The 16,268-nt window shown below is 37.5% G+C and overlaps 1 protein-coding gene across 1 annotated transcript in view; it reads right to left on the reverse strand.

Annotated features, from left to right (window-relative positions):
- LOC139154206 (vomeronasal type-2 receptor 26-like) overlaps positions 1–15,403 on the reverse strand; it is a 30,212-nt gene extending 14,809 nt beyond the window's left edge. Inside the window, exons 1-6 of the mRNA XM_070728637.1 lie at positions 15,171–15,403; positions 13,992–14,622; positions 11,279–11,512; positions 9,235–9,361; positions 5,905–6,049; positions 574–741 (exon numbers count right to left, since the gene is read on the reverse strand). Of these exons, the coding sequence (XP_070584738.1) occupies positions 574–741; positions 5,905–6,049; positions 9,235–9,361; positions 11,279–11,512; positions 13,992–14,622; positions 15,171–15,403 (1,538 nt within the window). The remainder of the gene's footprint in view (positions 1–573; positions 742–5,904; positions 6,050–9,234; positions 9,362–11,278; positions 11,513–13,991; positions 14,623–15,170) is intronic.
- Between the last annotated feature and the right edge of the window lie 865 nt (positions 15,404–16,268).

Below are 16,268 nucleotides of genomic sequence, written 5' to 3' on the forward strand. Positions count from 1 at the left end.
ATCTCCAGTTCCAAATTCTGTTCCCATCAATTTGCTCACAATTGAAAATATAGTTCGCCAACTTTTTTCATAATGTGGTGAAAAATCTTATACCAGCTATACATTAAATTCAGTAAGTGTAATTTTGGGAGCTGAAGCAAATGATTGCAAAATAATCTTGCTGTTGAAAATAATATATCATTAAAAAAGAGTAGCATATATCTTCATTAGGGCTGCAATTCCTGTTTGCAAATACACCCCAAATAATATAATCAGCAAATATTTGCTGCTTTTGTTGGGGAGCCAAAACCTTGCTAGCACATTACACTACAATCTCCACACTACAGATGTTACAAAATATAGCTTGAGCTATACAGACTGGGAAGCCACAGAAAAAGACACAAATATTTGGAAGAACATAATATGTGGCTTTTATTAATAAAGGAGCATCATTATGCTTCTGTGCTAAAACTAGAATGAGATCATATTAGAAATGATATGAATCAGAATAAAAGTTCATCTACAAAGCAACTTGCTCAGGTAGATGGTCAGGAGAGATGCACATTGTGATTCAATCATATCCTAGGTTCTTACGGAATATCATCAAAGTATTCTGGAGATGGTATTTTTTCATAGGATAAGGCACGTGAAAACACATTACTCTGAGATGTAATGCTAGCAATGTTAAAGTCTCCAAAATGATAATATTTGTGAAGAATTGGAAGAAGCACTCGAGGGGTATGTTTATCAACAGGACCTTTACTAGCCATATGGGGTAGCAAGGCTAATGACAACATTATTATAATCACCATCCTCTTCGCTGTTTTTTTTAAAAAAGAAAATGATAATGGAGAAGATCTTATGGTCACATCTTGATTTAACTAACTACTATCACAGAAAGCTGTCCTGAAAAATAAAGCCATGGGTGTATAGATCAATTGTTGGGATGGAAAAGCTATTAAACATGATACGTAGTTTTGCTACTGCTGGGCAACAGAAAGGTGTCAATTTAATTATGGTTATTTTGATAATAATTATTTACTCAAAGCTATTGTTGCTTGCACATCATGTCAGTTAACTTTTTGTGATATATAAGTCCATGGATAAGTTGTCATCAGTGTCTCCTATCAAGTTAAATAAAAAAATAAATTTAACGTGTTATATAACCTAACCTTTAACTCATCCTACTCTAGGAAGTTTTATATATAACCTGATTCATTTTATTTGTTTAAGTAACTTTGTAAATGTAGCCACAAATATTCTCTAGGAACAAATAACATTGACTTTGAAAATGATAGAAAATTATCAATCATTTGATTTTCTTCCATAATGAAAGCCAAAACAGGTTGATAAGATCTTTATTCTTGTTTGATCATATTTGCCATGGGAGGAAAACAGTAATTTATAATTCATCTAAGACTCATCCTATGAAGAGTGGAGAAATGGGCTTGATCAATCATTGACATAAACTTGAATCATGACAGGTGGAAAAAATGTTCCAATTCCCATTTGAAATGATAAATGGCAATTTAGAGTTACAGGATTATCCTTTTAATTGTTGACTATAATCAAACAGTAGGGTTCCACTTTTATTAATCATGAAAGTATTCTATCTGAAACAAAGTCAACTTTCACTCCTTTTTAAATGTACAATTAAATCCTTGAATTTTCTTGAAGAACTAGCAAGATTGCAAAGCAGGCGGAGCAGACCGAACCAGTGGCAACCTCTTGGTAACATCACAATGATGTCATGAAACCAGTTTGGTTGGTGCCAGTCTGTAAGCACCAACATCTCTTTTTTGGAATTTCTTTTCTTAGGGAGGGGGGGATTTTGGGGAAAAATTTTTCCAAGGTTTTTCTTTCTTCTGAGCATGCACAAGAGTCAAATTTTTGGCACTACACATGCATCAACATCTTGTTTTTGGCTTAAAAAAAAAACTTTTTAATTTTTTTGGCACTGAACATGTGTGCACCCACAAAATGCCTATGTGGCATGGGACAAGCAAACTGGCAGTGAGGTAAGTTAAAACCCACACATGCCTCTATGATTTAATTTAATTATTAATTTTACTTTTAAGCCACCCAACACCTTCCGGACTCTGGGGGGCATCCAGTCATAATACTATAGTACAGTAATACCTCATCTTCCGGGTTCGGCATTCGGGAGGTCGCTGAGAAGCCTCGCCACCCAGCTGTCATCTTTTAAAACAGATGGGGGGTTCTCGGAGGCCTCCCGAATGCCGAACCTGGAAGTTCGGGTTTGGCGTTTGGGTTCAGGAAGATGCTGAGAAGCCCCCCGACTGTTTTAAAAGGTGACAGCCGGGCGGTGGGGCTTCTCGGTGGCGGCGGGTTGGTAAGAAGAAAAAAGTTCATAAGAAGAGGCAAAAAATTTCTGAACCCCGGGTTTGTATCTCGGGTTGTTCATAAGACGAGGGGTTCGTATCATGAGGTACCACTGTACAATACATAATGAGCAATAATAAACAACATAATGAAACAGTAATATAGTGGTACCTCTACTTATGAACTTAATTTGTTCTGTGACCAGGTTCTTAAGTAGTTCGTAAGAAGAAGTAATTTTTCTCATAGGAATCAATGTAAAGGTGAATAATGCAGGCAAACCCATTAGGAAAATCCAAAACTTTAAGGCTTAAAAAAAAGCCAAGGGTAGACAAAACAAGTTGAATGGAGTGGGGGAAGTAACAGCGTGAGGTGGTGGGCAGACGAAGCAAGGCGAAGAAGTGGGGAGAAGGACAGCGCAAGATGGTGGGTGGATGGAGTAAGGCAAAGGAGTGGGGAGAAGGACAGCGTGAGATGGCAGGTGGGCAAAGCAAGGCAAAGGAGTGGGGGAATTGACAGTGCGAGATGGCGGGTGGATAAAGCAAGGAAAAGGAGTGAGAAGAAGGACAGTATGAGGTGGCAGGCAGGCGAAGTAAGGAGAAAGAGTGGGGAGAAAGACAGTGTGAGGTGGCGAGTGGATGAAGCAAGACAAAGGAGTGGAGAGAAGGACAGCATGGGGTGGCAGGTGGACAAAGCAAAATGAAGAAGTGGAAGTAGCAACAGACTGAGGTGGCAGGCAGATGAAGCAAGGCGAAAGAGAGGGGAGAAGGATAACGCAAGGTGGCGGGTGGTCAAAGCAAGGTGAAGGATTGGGGAGAAGGACACGGTCCCATAAATAGTCTGGTCCAATGCCATCTAGGGCTTTATAGGTAATAACCAGTACCTTAAATTGCTTCTAGAGACCAATCGGTAACCAGTGCAGCTCGTGGAGTATTGGAGTTATGTGGGTATACTTAGGCACACCCACAGTAGCTTGCATGGCTGCGTTCTGGATAGTTGTAGTCTCCAAACACTTTTTAAGGATAGTGCCACGTAGAGCCGCGAGTTGATAAGGGCATGAGTGACTATGAGAAGAGCATCCTGATCAAAATAGGGCCCGAATTGGTGAACTAGGCAGACCTGTGCAAAGGCTCCCCTCCAAAGATTCAGGTGAGGGATGTTGTTCTAATATCAGCTGTGAGTCTAGGAGGACCCTCAATTTGTGAACCTGCTCCAAGGGGTTAATATTCCCCCCCTCCAGAGTCAAGGATGGACAGATGGAATCTATCCATTGGGAGGGAAGATCCATAGCCATTCTGTCTTTTTGGGGTTGAGCCTGAACCTCTTAACACCTAATCAGATCTTTGCAGGCTCTAGCCACTAGCATATTACGTCCACTGTTTCGCTGAATGTCAGGATACTTGTGGTGCAGTGCCAGCATTGAAAGATATCCCACTCAAATATCCCTTGTGTGAAAATATGCTGTACTGATTATATGAAATACGAATAGAATTGTGGAGTATCCCAGAGTCCTGTTGTTACATGAGAAGACTGGGTGGAGTTTTCAGAATAGAATTGCTGTTAATTGAATTCTTTTTTTAATGTTTTTTTAAAATAGTTTTTATTAATTATTTACACTAAAACAAAGACAGGACAAATACAATGCAGAGAAAAAAACAATACAACAATACACACAAAAAGAAAAATAAAATTTATATATAAATTTATATATATATAAACATATATGTGTTTTTTCTGTTGGATTACCCTGATATATTGAAGGAACGTCACAGCTCCTTTTTGCCTCTAGGCCCAACCCAGGGCCATTTCAAGGCAGTTAATTTATAGCACTATCCTAGTCTCCCTTAATTTTAAAAATTCAGCAAAAACATGTGATACAAATATATACATACATACATACATACATACATACATACATACATACATACATGCATACATACATACATACATATATATAAACATATATTTGCCAGCCTGCAAGTTAGCATTGTTGCTGCTACAGCTTTCACTATTGTTTACTATATTCATATATTTAAAAGAAACTTGGTCATGTATATTTCACTCTTATATCCAGTATTTTATGATAAAAGAATAACAAAGGATAACAAGATTGCTAGATATTTGACTGTAATGTAATTGTTTAAAGTTTTAAATATTTTTTCGGTCATCTTTTCCACGTCTGGTAGAATTCTGTATTATCTTTTTGTTGAATTTCCATTGTCAATTTATCCATTTCAGCAATTTCATAGATTTTATTTATTATATTTAAGGTTGATAGAGTATTATTTATTTTCCACACTGCCCTTATGTTCCTTCTAAAACTGAATTAACATTTGATATTGCCTCCTTCTCTGCAACCTACAGTATGTATAGAATAGAATAGAGTAGAGTAGAGTAGAGTAGAGTAGAGTAGAAAAGAATAGAATAGAATAGAATAGAATAGAATAGAACAGAACAGAACAGAATAGAATTCTTTATTGGCCAAGTGTGATTAGACACACAAGGAATTTGCCCTTGGTGCATACGTTCTCAGTGTACATAAAATAATATATACATTTGACAAGAATCATGAGGTACAACACTTAACCATTGACATAGGGGTAAAATAAGCAATGAGGAAACAATCAATATTAATAAAAATCTTAAGGATACAAGCAACAAGTTACAGTCATAACAGTCATAAGTGAGAGAAAATGGGTAGTAGGAATGATGAGAAAAAACTATTAGTAATAGTAGTACAGACTTAGTAAATAGTTTGACAGTGTTAAGGGAATTATTTGTTTAGCAGAGTGATGCCACTCGAGAAAAAAACTGCTCTTGTGTCTAGTTGTCTTCATGTGCAGTGCTCTGTAGTGACATTTTGAAGGTAGGGGATGGAAACAGTTTATATCCAGGATGCGAGGGGTCAGTAAATATTTTCCCAGCCCTCTAGAAACATTAATGTGCAGAATGTAGAATTTAGTCTATGGAAGGATATAAAACAAAACTGTTGTCTATCTTCTCTTGTCACTATAGGTACATTATTACATTCCTGGTAGGTTGTATAAAATAGGATTGTGAAAGGCTCCATCCTTCCAAAACCATTTTGGTTCCTCAGCCTTCATGGTAGGTTTTCACTTGTCTATGAAGTATTATGAATTGTAGTGGAGAACATCATACATGCACCCTACCCTTCAGATAATCATCTTAAGCAACATTTGGAAAATAATAAATGGAATGAAAACTATTATACCTTGTCTATTCCCACTCAAAATAACTCAATACAAAATATAGGTTTTCAGATTTATAGAACAGCATCATATGTAGGGTGTATCCTGAAGTTCCCTTACCCATCTCCAAATTGAGGGATTTGAAATTTTTCCTTTTATTGATTCCTTCTAGTTAACCCTTAGCCACAGATCTACTATTTCAGCTACACTATTACAGACATGATGTCATAATGATCCCTCCAGCAGTTGGCCATAGTCCAGGTTATTGCACTACAATATTGTGATTAGTAGTTCTGGATCTATTGCTTCTCAAGGGTTCAGAGAACCATTTGAATTTCCTCTTGCCATAAAAATTATTGCATGATGTAGATTGTACCTGGTCAGCAATTTCATTGGATGCTTATCATCTCTAATGTCAGAATCAGCAGTGGCTAGTTCCTCATCATCCGTTACAAAATTTTCATCACAATTTGATTCACTCAGATTACTCTCTATTTCTACATGCCATGTTAGAACAATTTCTTTGAATTTGGGATCACCAAATCACACTCTTTTTCGTGAAAAGCTTGGTCCCAACATTATAAAAATGTATATGTTAAGAAACATCTGCAGCCAAAATAACCGCAACTCAAATTCAAATGCCGCTAAAAAAAACCCCCACCCTATCACTCACACAAATGTGATGCTCCATACAGTCCTATTGGTGGGAAAACAACAGGAATGGTCCATTTCCAAAAATAGGGGTATTCCAAACATTTTAGAAAACTGTTACCTTCACTATGACCACAGGTCTGTGGCTTTGTGTTAAAGATGTTCCAATTTTTATATCAGGCTTCATCAAAATGATAAAACATTTTGGGAAAAAAAATCATCCTAATAACCCAAAACTGGAGGTCAAGATGGAAAAAACCTCCACGGCTACCATGTATTTTCCTTTGGTAGTCAGGTAGGATGGAATGAATGAGAGCCAAACACTACAAAAGACCAGCATGCTAAAGGTAATAAATTTAGCTTCGTTAAAACTGTCTGGGAGTTTTCTGGCTAAAAAAGCCACAGTAAAACTGACAATGGCTAGAAATCCCATGAAACCCAGAACACAGTAGAACATGGTAGAGGAGCCTTCATTACATTCTAATATAACCTCTGTATTCAATGTATAAACATCAGCATCTGGATATGGAGGAAATGTTGTCAACCATGTAGTACAAATAATAATTTGAATAAGCAAACAGGAAAGGACAATGGAATAAGTCAACCTTTTCCCCAACCATTTCCTTATCTTGGATCCAGGTTTGGTGGCCACGAAGGCCAGAACCACAATTATGGTTTTGGCCAATATACAAGAAACTGCTAGCGAAAAAATGATGCCAAAAACAGTTTGGCGAAGAAGACAGGTAATCTTCCCTGGTGGCCCAATGAACAATAAAGCACAGATGAAGGAGAGCAGGAGAGAGATCAGAAGAAGGTAAGTGAGGCTCCGGTTGTTGGCCTTGACTATTGCGAGGTCTCGATGCTTAATAAAGAGCCAAAGCACCAGGGTAGTCAGGAAAGAAAAGAAAACAGCCACAACAGCCAAAGACATCCCTAAATGTTCTTTAAGAGATAAGAAATTGAAAGATTTTGGAATGCATAAACGTCGTTGAGGATTTGGATACTGATTTGTCAAACATGGGTAACATGTGTCTGCATCTGAAAAAGAAACGTATGCACTCAATCATATAGAGATGGATCAGGTTGTCAGAGAAACTCAACAGAACTTACAGAATTGCATTATCATTGTACTCTTGAGTTGGTACAAATTTGAACGAGAAATTGAGACAGGTTCAGTTAAAGTTGGTTGCTTAATAAAGATATCATGGAATTAGTTCTGGGTGGCTTGGATCAGGTGAAATGGTAGTGGTGGCAGCAGGAGGTTCCACCCACCCACCTGGACAATCTGCGCATGCACAGAAGCACCCCGCATGCACGCATACTCCCAATAGCAAATTGAAACCCACTACTACATGGTGGAATCTACCCAAATCTGTTTTATATTAAAATATTTCTCAGATTTTTTTCAAAAATTGAGGTAATAGTAAAGTGTATGTATGTACTTCATTGGTATGACTATCACCATGTAGTTCACAATTCACAACAGTTTGTTTAATGACCATTAAGAGTTACAACAATGAAAAAAGTGACCTAGAAGCATTTTTTCACTTGGGATTCTTGTAGTATCCTCATGGTCACTGATCAAAACTCAGATGCTTGGTAACTTACTCATATTTATAACATTTGCAGTATCTTGGGGTCATGTTATCACCTTTTGTGATCTTCTGAGAAGCAAGGAAATCAAATTCATACCAAATTCTACTTTTACAATTGCAGTGACTACTTCAGCTTCAACCGCAACAACACAAGAGCACGCAACAGATTCAAACTTAATACGAACCGCTACAAACTTGACTGTAAAAAATATGATTTCAACAACCAAGTTATTGAAGCATGGAACTCATTGCCAGACTCAATTGTGTCAACCCCTAAGCCCCAACATTTCTCCCTTAGACTCTCCACGATTGACTCTCCAGGTTCCTAAGAGGCCAGTAAGGGGCGTACATAAGTGCACTGGTGTGCCTTTCGTCCCCTGTCCAATTGTCTTTCTTTTCTCTCACTTATCATATATATTTTCTTTCTTTCATATATCCTCTCCTCTAAGTTCACTTTACCCTTATATATGTTACTACATGTCTATTTTTCTTCCTATGTATTTGTGTATTGGATGAATGAATGAATGAATGAATGAATGAATAAATAAATAAATAAAATATTCAGTTAACCACATGTCTTGCTTAGCAACAGAAATATTGGGTTCGCCTGGGGTCATGCATCGTGACCTTCCTGTATGGCTGAACAAGTGATTTTGTTAATTCTAATATATTTTACATCTTTAAAGTACTCAGTGGAGTCTTCAGATGCTTCCAACACTGGAAGTTTTTAAGAAGAGATTGAAAACCATTTGTCTGAAATGGTATAAGACTTCCTGCCTGGGTAAGGTGTATGCGCAGAAGACTTCCAAGGTGCCTTATAACTATGTTATTCTATTATTCTTCAGTGCAAGATTTGGTGGGTGGGGGGTGGAACATAATTTAGCAGTTGGAGTGAGTTTCATATCTCTGTTACATCCACCATAAATCATTCAGCTCACCAATTTTCTAATAGAGCAAAGAGTGTGATTATATATTTGAATCCATGCACAACAGCCCATGAATTATGCATATTTTCTCTCATCAGAATAGTCACATGATTTTTGTAAATATTGTCTAGCAAACTAAAAGTTCTCCCAGAAGTTTAGAATGTTTTTTCTTGCTATGGAAAAGCAAACTCAGCTTTCCTGAATAACCCTTCAGAATTGCTACAGGTTATAATGTGTTACTTAGAACTAATGCAAGAACTAATACAAAATTTTATCACAATTTGGTGCATTACAATTTTTGGTTAGGGTAAATTTGATTCAGAGGAACTGCTTTGCACCTTGTTAGAATAAAAAATAACCTGTACATTCATTAAAGCAACACCCATCTTTTTCAGGGACAATGTGGCAGAGCAGCATCTATATAATTCTGCAAAAAGTTTGATTCCAAGGATTGGTGTTATGACAGATAATTTCAGCCATCCCAGGCAAATATCAGCTAGATGTTCTATAGAAGAATCTTCTTATATATCTTACCCTTATGATCTGATATCTTTCCTTCCGGACAGGGAAAACAATCATAACAGCAAAATGGCTTCCCTTCTTTTTTCCTTTTACTATAACCCTCTTGGAAATTGTCATTACACAATGAAAGTGGATATCTCTAGACATAAAAGTAAAAGTAAAATGTAACAGAATTTTTTTTTAGCAACTTTGGAATCAGTATTAAATATAGTTTCGTATATTATTTGGAAATCATAATGCTTAAATAACTCTTCCATTGTTTTGTCCTTTAACATCAATTCTTATTACAACTTGTCTCTAAATAAAACCCCAAGAAAATCAAATACATTTTGCCATATTTCATCTTCTGAAAATATGATTATGATAATCATGTTCTGTGGTGAGTTTGACAAATGCTTTGTATATTTGCAAAGACAGATCTTTGAAATCTATCCAGAAAAACAGTGAGAGTTATAAATGCAGTACTATCTTCCTAGTTTTATTATGATAATAGCATGACTCTGTTTACCATCCTCCTACCTTACTGCAGTCACTCAAGAGGCCAGAGTCTAAATTGTTGAACATACAATTGTTGATGATTTGTGTTCATCAAGAGAAGAGAACTGGGGATAGAAATTTAGGTAGATGTGTTTCAATGTGAATCAAAGTCTTGTTCTGCCTAATATTAGGGCAAGCACCAATACATTATGTTTATAGGTGACAGTAAGTTTCCCTGCTTGGTTTGGTTTGGTTGGTTTTGGAATGTTTGTTTGTTATTTCTCTGCTTCCCACAAAATATCTTGTGCGACAAAGATAGATGTTTTGGGATTAAACAATTTAGAATTATGCCATCTTCGATATGACCTAAGCGTAGTGCACAAAGGTTTCTGCTACAACATCCTTCCTATCAATGACTACTTCAGCTTCAGCTGCAATGGTACTCGAGGACACAATAGATACAAACTTAAGGTAAACTGCTACAACCTCAATTGCAGAAAAGACGACTTCAACAACAGAGTAGTCAATGCCTGGAATATACTACCTCACTCTATGGTTTCTTCTCTAAATCCCCAAAACTTTAACCTTAGATTATCTACTTCTACTTAGATTATCTATTTAATCTTATATTATCTACCTCACACCATTCCTAAGAGGTCTTTAAGGGGCATGCATAAGTTCATCAATGAGCCGATTATACTTGTCCTAATGTTCCTATGTATGTGTATCCTTATCCTGTATTCACAATCTGTTTATACCTACAGTATATCTGTTATCTTATATGTGTTTGACCAAATAAATAAAAAATAAATTTAAAAGTTGATATTTGTGAGCTATAAAGCCTTATAGCTTTATGACCAGGCTACCTATAGGATCATGTTCATCCCTTTACATCAGTCAGTCACTCAGTTAAAGAACTCTCAGGGACTGGATCTAGAATAAGAGTCTTCTTTTCTATTATCCTGCCCTGTGGAATATCATCCCCCCAGCCCCAAGGGAGACTTCCGAACATGAGTTAAAACAAGCCTTACAAATATGAGTAACTCTGTGGCATCGTGCAGGGAGCACAGAATCATGTTGCTGATTAGTCCCTTGCCCCTCCTTTCCCTTCTTATTTAATTTGAATATGTTTAATTACTCTTGCTTCCTTGTATATTGCTATCTTTTTACATATCATATTTTTTATATTTTAACATTCATTCATTCATTCATTCATTCATTCATTCATTCAATTTTTATGCCACCCTTCTCCTTAGACGCAGGACAGCTTACAACATTTTAGCAATAGCACTTTTTAACAGAGCCAGCATATTGCCCCCACAATCCGAGTCCGCATTTTACCCAACTCAGAAGGATGGAAGGCTGAGTCAACCTGGAGCCGGTGTTGAGATTTAAACCGCTGATCTACAGATCTACAGTCAGCTTTAGTGGCCTGCAGTACAGCACTCTACCTGCTGCACCACCCCGACAGAACCCAAGGTTATGTAGGCAGTCTTAACAGAGATAAGCAGTTCAGAAATAAATAAATGTTCTAACTTTTCAGTAATGTCTGAAAACATCTAAACAGATGCATACTTACCTGGGTAAACCTGGCAGGCCACACAATCTGAATGTCATCAATGAGAAATGCACTTTTGGATGAAGCATGTGGGTCTATCATTCCAACTTTGACTCTACAAAAAGACTGGTTTGGGAAAGTTACCCAGTTTATAATATCAAATCCAACTATCTGTTCACCATTTTGATTAAAAGAAATAATGTCACCAACGCTATTGTTGAATGAAACTTTTCTCAAAAAGGGGTAGAGCTGAAACTGAAACAAAAATGCAAAAAAGAAGATGGATGGAGAGAGGATGGACAGTCAGACGCACACACATAATTTCATATACAACATTAATATGTTGTGAGCCACCCCGAGTTCTCAGAGAGGGGCAGCATCCAAATCCAAATCCAAATCCAAATCCAAATCCAAATCCAAATCCAAATCCAAATAAATAAATAAATAAATAAATAAATAAATAAATAAATAAATAAATAAATAAATAAATAAATAAATAACATTCTATAAATTAAAAATAATGAGGAACTTTAGTATATTGGATAAAAATAATATTTATAATGGGGAAATAGAAACAACAATCAATAAATAATCAAGATTAAATAGGAAATCATGTGGGAATTATATTCAACTGATGAATATTATTATTATTATTATTATTATCATCATCATCATCATCATCATCATTATTATTATTATTATCATCATTATTGTTGTTGTTATTATTATTATTATTATTATTATTATTATTATTATTATTATTATGTCAACACAATACAGCAAATGAGATCACTATGCTGGATTTTGTATTTCATCACCAGTCGGGTGCTTCCCAAGCGCCTAGGACTGCGTGATGTAGCAGCGAACTATGTGTGTCGATCCCAGTAAAGCGGCCTTTCAAATGACAGATGGAGATCTTTTCAATTCTGATGGTTTTCAAATGTCCGCTGAGATCCTTTGGCAGTGCACCCAGAGTGCCAAGGACCAGTGGGACCACTTTCACTGGCTTATGCCAGAGTCGTTGCAGCTCGATTTTTAGATCTTCGTATTTCACTAATTTCTCTAGCTGCTTCTCCTCAATTCTTCTATCCCCTGGGATTGCGATGTCGATGATCCATACTTTCTTTTTCTCCACAATCAGGATGTCTGGTGTGTTGTGCTTCAGAATTCGGTCAGTCTGAAGTCGGAAGTGCCACAGTAGTTTTGCCTCAATAAATTAAAAGAAAAAAATCCCGATTCAAGCTCCAAATCTTTAAATTACTTAGAATTCATCCCCCCCAAAAAAGAATAATAACTGGGCAATTGCTATGACTTTAAAGCTTTCCACTAATTGCCCCATAGCCAATCAGCTGCTTCCACACAAATTACAGGCATTTCCACTTCACAAATAAAAAAAAGTAAGAAACAGTCCGTTTTAAGTTCTTGCCAACCCTCCGCACTCAACAGCACTCTGCTTAAGCGTTTTTCACCTCGCCATCGCTGAAATCCATTCTCTTTCCAGGTGTTTCCAATCCCTGTGTTGCGAAGTCGTTTGCGGCTAATGTCTGCCAGGCATGGTAGCCTGGTGGACCTCGCACCACTGCCGGTGCGAGACAAAGCCAGTTTGCCTGGTGTGGCATGCTGGCCCCAAACCAAGCCTCCAGTAGCATCCCCTGCAAGGAGGATTGGGCCCTGTTCAAAAGAACCGCGATCCCCGGACAGTGGGGATTTGGGGCTTCCCTCATGAGAGTGAGGGAGCCCCGTGGCACTGCGACCATTGACCCCACCCCTCTCCCTATGATGATATCTTTAACACCATGAAACATCTGCACGTGTCTATCCTACGTTCTTGTAAGGGACTCAATAAGTGGATTAAAATTTATAAATGATAAGATAAGATAAGATAAGATAACATACAATACCATACCATACCATACCATACCATACCATACCATACCATACCATAACATACCATAACATAACATAACATAACAGAATAACAACAATTTCTTGCTCAAAAAAAGGTAGATTAAATATAATTTGTTTAAATTTGGTGGCTTGGACTAATCGGTTTGCTCATATTATGAATCTATACTACTCTAAACTCTAAACACTTTACACTACTCTTAAAAACAATATTTTTTATCTCTAGTGTGCCATGAGTCCTTCATTTATTGAGTTGAGTAGGTATGTAGATAGGTCTTCGACTGATTATAATGTGAACATGCAAGTGGATTAGGAGACATGGATAACTAAGTTATTTATTGAGCATCTCGAGTGTCTTTCCTATCTGAAAAGGGGGCATTTGAATGTGATAACTTCCTCTTTTATCATTATTATCTTTGTAATCTTATACAGAGATAATTGCTTTTATTAATCTTAGAATGAATTTGTGATGTTATATTAAGCTGTGTAAAGTATTTTCCCTTTCAAAATCACAATGCAAAATGACTAATTCTGTGCTTAGCTGTACTTAATATACTCAGATTAATAAAGCAAATGAATAGGCTTAGATTCTAATTGCCAGACTATATTTTGTAGCCCAACAACATGGGCAAATCATAGTGAAATCCCTGTAAGACAGCTAGCTGCACAATCTGAACGCCTTCATTTAAAATTCAAAAATGTGCTTATTTTTTCTTCTTATATAAAGTCAAGAGAGACTTTGACTTTAGGTTCAAAACTTACACTTTGTCATTTATAGTTTTAGTAAATTATTTTGTGTCATAGCACCATTCTCCCATTTTGTTTTTACCTGCCAGGAGACTTGACTGAAGAGACTCTTTTGATGCTCATTTTTTTCTATTTGTCTCTTCTTGGACTGTGATAAATACATGAAGTGCACAGCATGAGCTATAGCATGAACTGCATTGTAGATGTTGTAGCTGTGAGCAGTCATCTTCATTTCAAAAAGAGTCCCAGGGAGACTTTCCAGTTTCTCCTTCCCAGTGCAAGGTCTCCCAGACATGTTGTCTAAATTGGATTTGCGTAGAGAACAATCAAATGCATGTTCCCAAAAGATCTGGAGAAAACCATCCTCTTTTTCTGAGATGGGATTTCTGGTCTGAATAAAGGTCTGGAATGCTAACACATCCTTTGAGTGAACTGCAAAAGATATAGCACCATGGATAAAGTCTATGTCATGAGGTTTTTTAAAAGAATAAGACACAAAATCCATCTGAGCGGTCATAATCCAGACTTTTCCTTTGGGTTTGTCCATGCCAAGATATTCTGGCATTCCTAGCAGTAGGATAAGAACTGACATGGTTTGTAGTTCTCCATGTATGACTAAGACATTGGAAGTGTTCCTGCTGATGATCTTGTATGTTTTAATCCCATCTTCCACAAGGGTTTCAATAGCATTAGAAAACCCTTGTTTGGGTAGTCTTTGAATAAAATCAAAGCAGATGCCACTCTGGGAAAATGATGAAAGTACATTCTGTACAAATCTGCAAGGGGTCAGTCAATATTTTTCCTGCCCTCTTTTTGACTTGTGCAGTATACAGGTCCTCAATGGAAGGCAGATTGGCAGCAAGCTCCTTAAAACCCACCTCTGCCATCAGGCATGGGGGAACTGAGATATTCTTTCCCCCTAGGCTTCTACAATTTATGTATGGTATGTTTGTATGTATGATTGGTTTTTAAAATAAGGGTTTTTAGCTGTTTTAGCATTGGATTGTCACATGTTGTTTTTACCACTGTTGTTAGCCGCCCCGAGTCTACGGAGAGGGGCGGCATACAAATCCAATAAATAAAATAAAACAAATAAATAAATTGTTTTTTCTGCAGTTCTGATTATTTTCTGAAGTCTGTGTCAGTCTTGTTTCAATGTATAAATCCACCAAAATGACAACAACATAAAAATAACCAATTGAAGAATATATAGTGCATTTTGTATTGTTTTATTTAAGTAAATAAACTAATAAATCCTTACATGATATCATCAAAGAGTTCAGGTGAGGGAGCTTTGTGAAATGTTACTGAGCGTGAAAGCACATAATTCTGAGAAGTAATGCCAGCAATATTGAGATCTCCAGCATTATAATATCTATGAAGGACTGGCAGAAGTATCTGAGTAGCCCCATCGCTGACAGGACACTGGCATACAACAGAAGGTAACACCACCAATAATAGCTTCATTAACATTAGCATTCTGTTTTCGAACATCTTTCACTGAAGCATACAACAAAATTCAAGAAAATGTGAGTCTTGGCTTCAATGGCAATTTATTCAGCAGAAATGGTATTGCAAGGGCTCTTGCTACATCAGCCATGAAGAAACCTTGTCTGAATGATGTATGGATATTAACAACATATCTTAGTCTCGGTACAAAATTGTGCTAGTACTGCCATGAATATCAGCCAGACAAGAAGCAGAGATAATAATGATTATTTTGGTAATTACAGATAGGCAGGTAAAAACACTGTGTTAATTCCTGCTCTTGTTTTTGAATTTAATTTCCATTGAATTAAATGAAAAAAGAACATTATAGTTGATTTCCTCTTTGAGTTAAGTACAGTGGTACCTCATGATACGAACCCCTCGTGATACGAACTTTTCAAGATACGAACCCGGGGATTAAGATTTCTTTGCCTTGTCTTAAAAACACTTTCTGTCTTACGAACCTGAGCCTGGGTTCGCGGGCTCTCTTACTGCGCATGCGCTCTTACTGACAGAGGGATTTCCCTGCCTTCTGACTGCCCCAATTGGATTTTCCATTCGTTTCCCCACCCACCGGGATTCCCCGCCTCGCGACTCCAGCCAAAGCACCTGGTCCTCATCCATCCCTTCCTCATCCATCTGCATGGTGGGAGGTGAAGCGCTGGAGGGGGGGTCAGGCCGGCCCTCCTGCCTCCACCCACAGCCAAAAACCCAAAGCCTTGCTACCGCCACCGCCGGCGGAGGCTTTAGCCTCCCGATCCTCCCCGCCCCTCGCGTGTGGCTGGCAGAACTGCCTCCCGAGCGCTCTTGCCCGATGGGAGGTGAAGAGCTGGGGGGGAGGCAGGAGGTCTGGCCACCCCACTGCAGCACT

This window comes from Erythrolamprus reginae, chromosome Z, assembly GCF_031021105.1.
Source record: "Erythrolamprus reginae isolate rEryReg1 chromosome Z, rEryReg1.hap1, whole genome shotgun sequence".
In the NCBI taxonomy this organism is placed as follows: domain Eukaryota; kingdom Metazoa; phylum Chordata; class Lepidosauria; order Squamata; family Dipsadidae; genus Erythrolamprus; species Erythrolamprus reginae.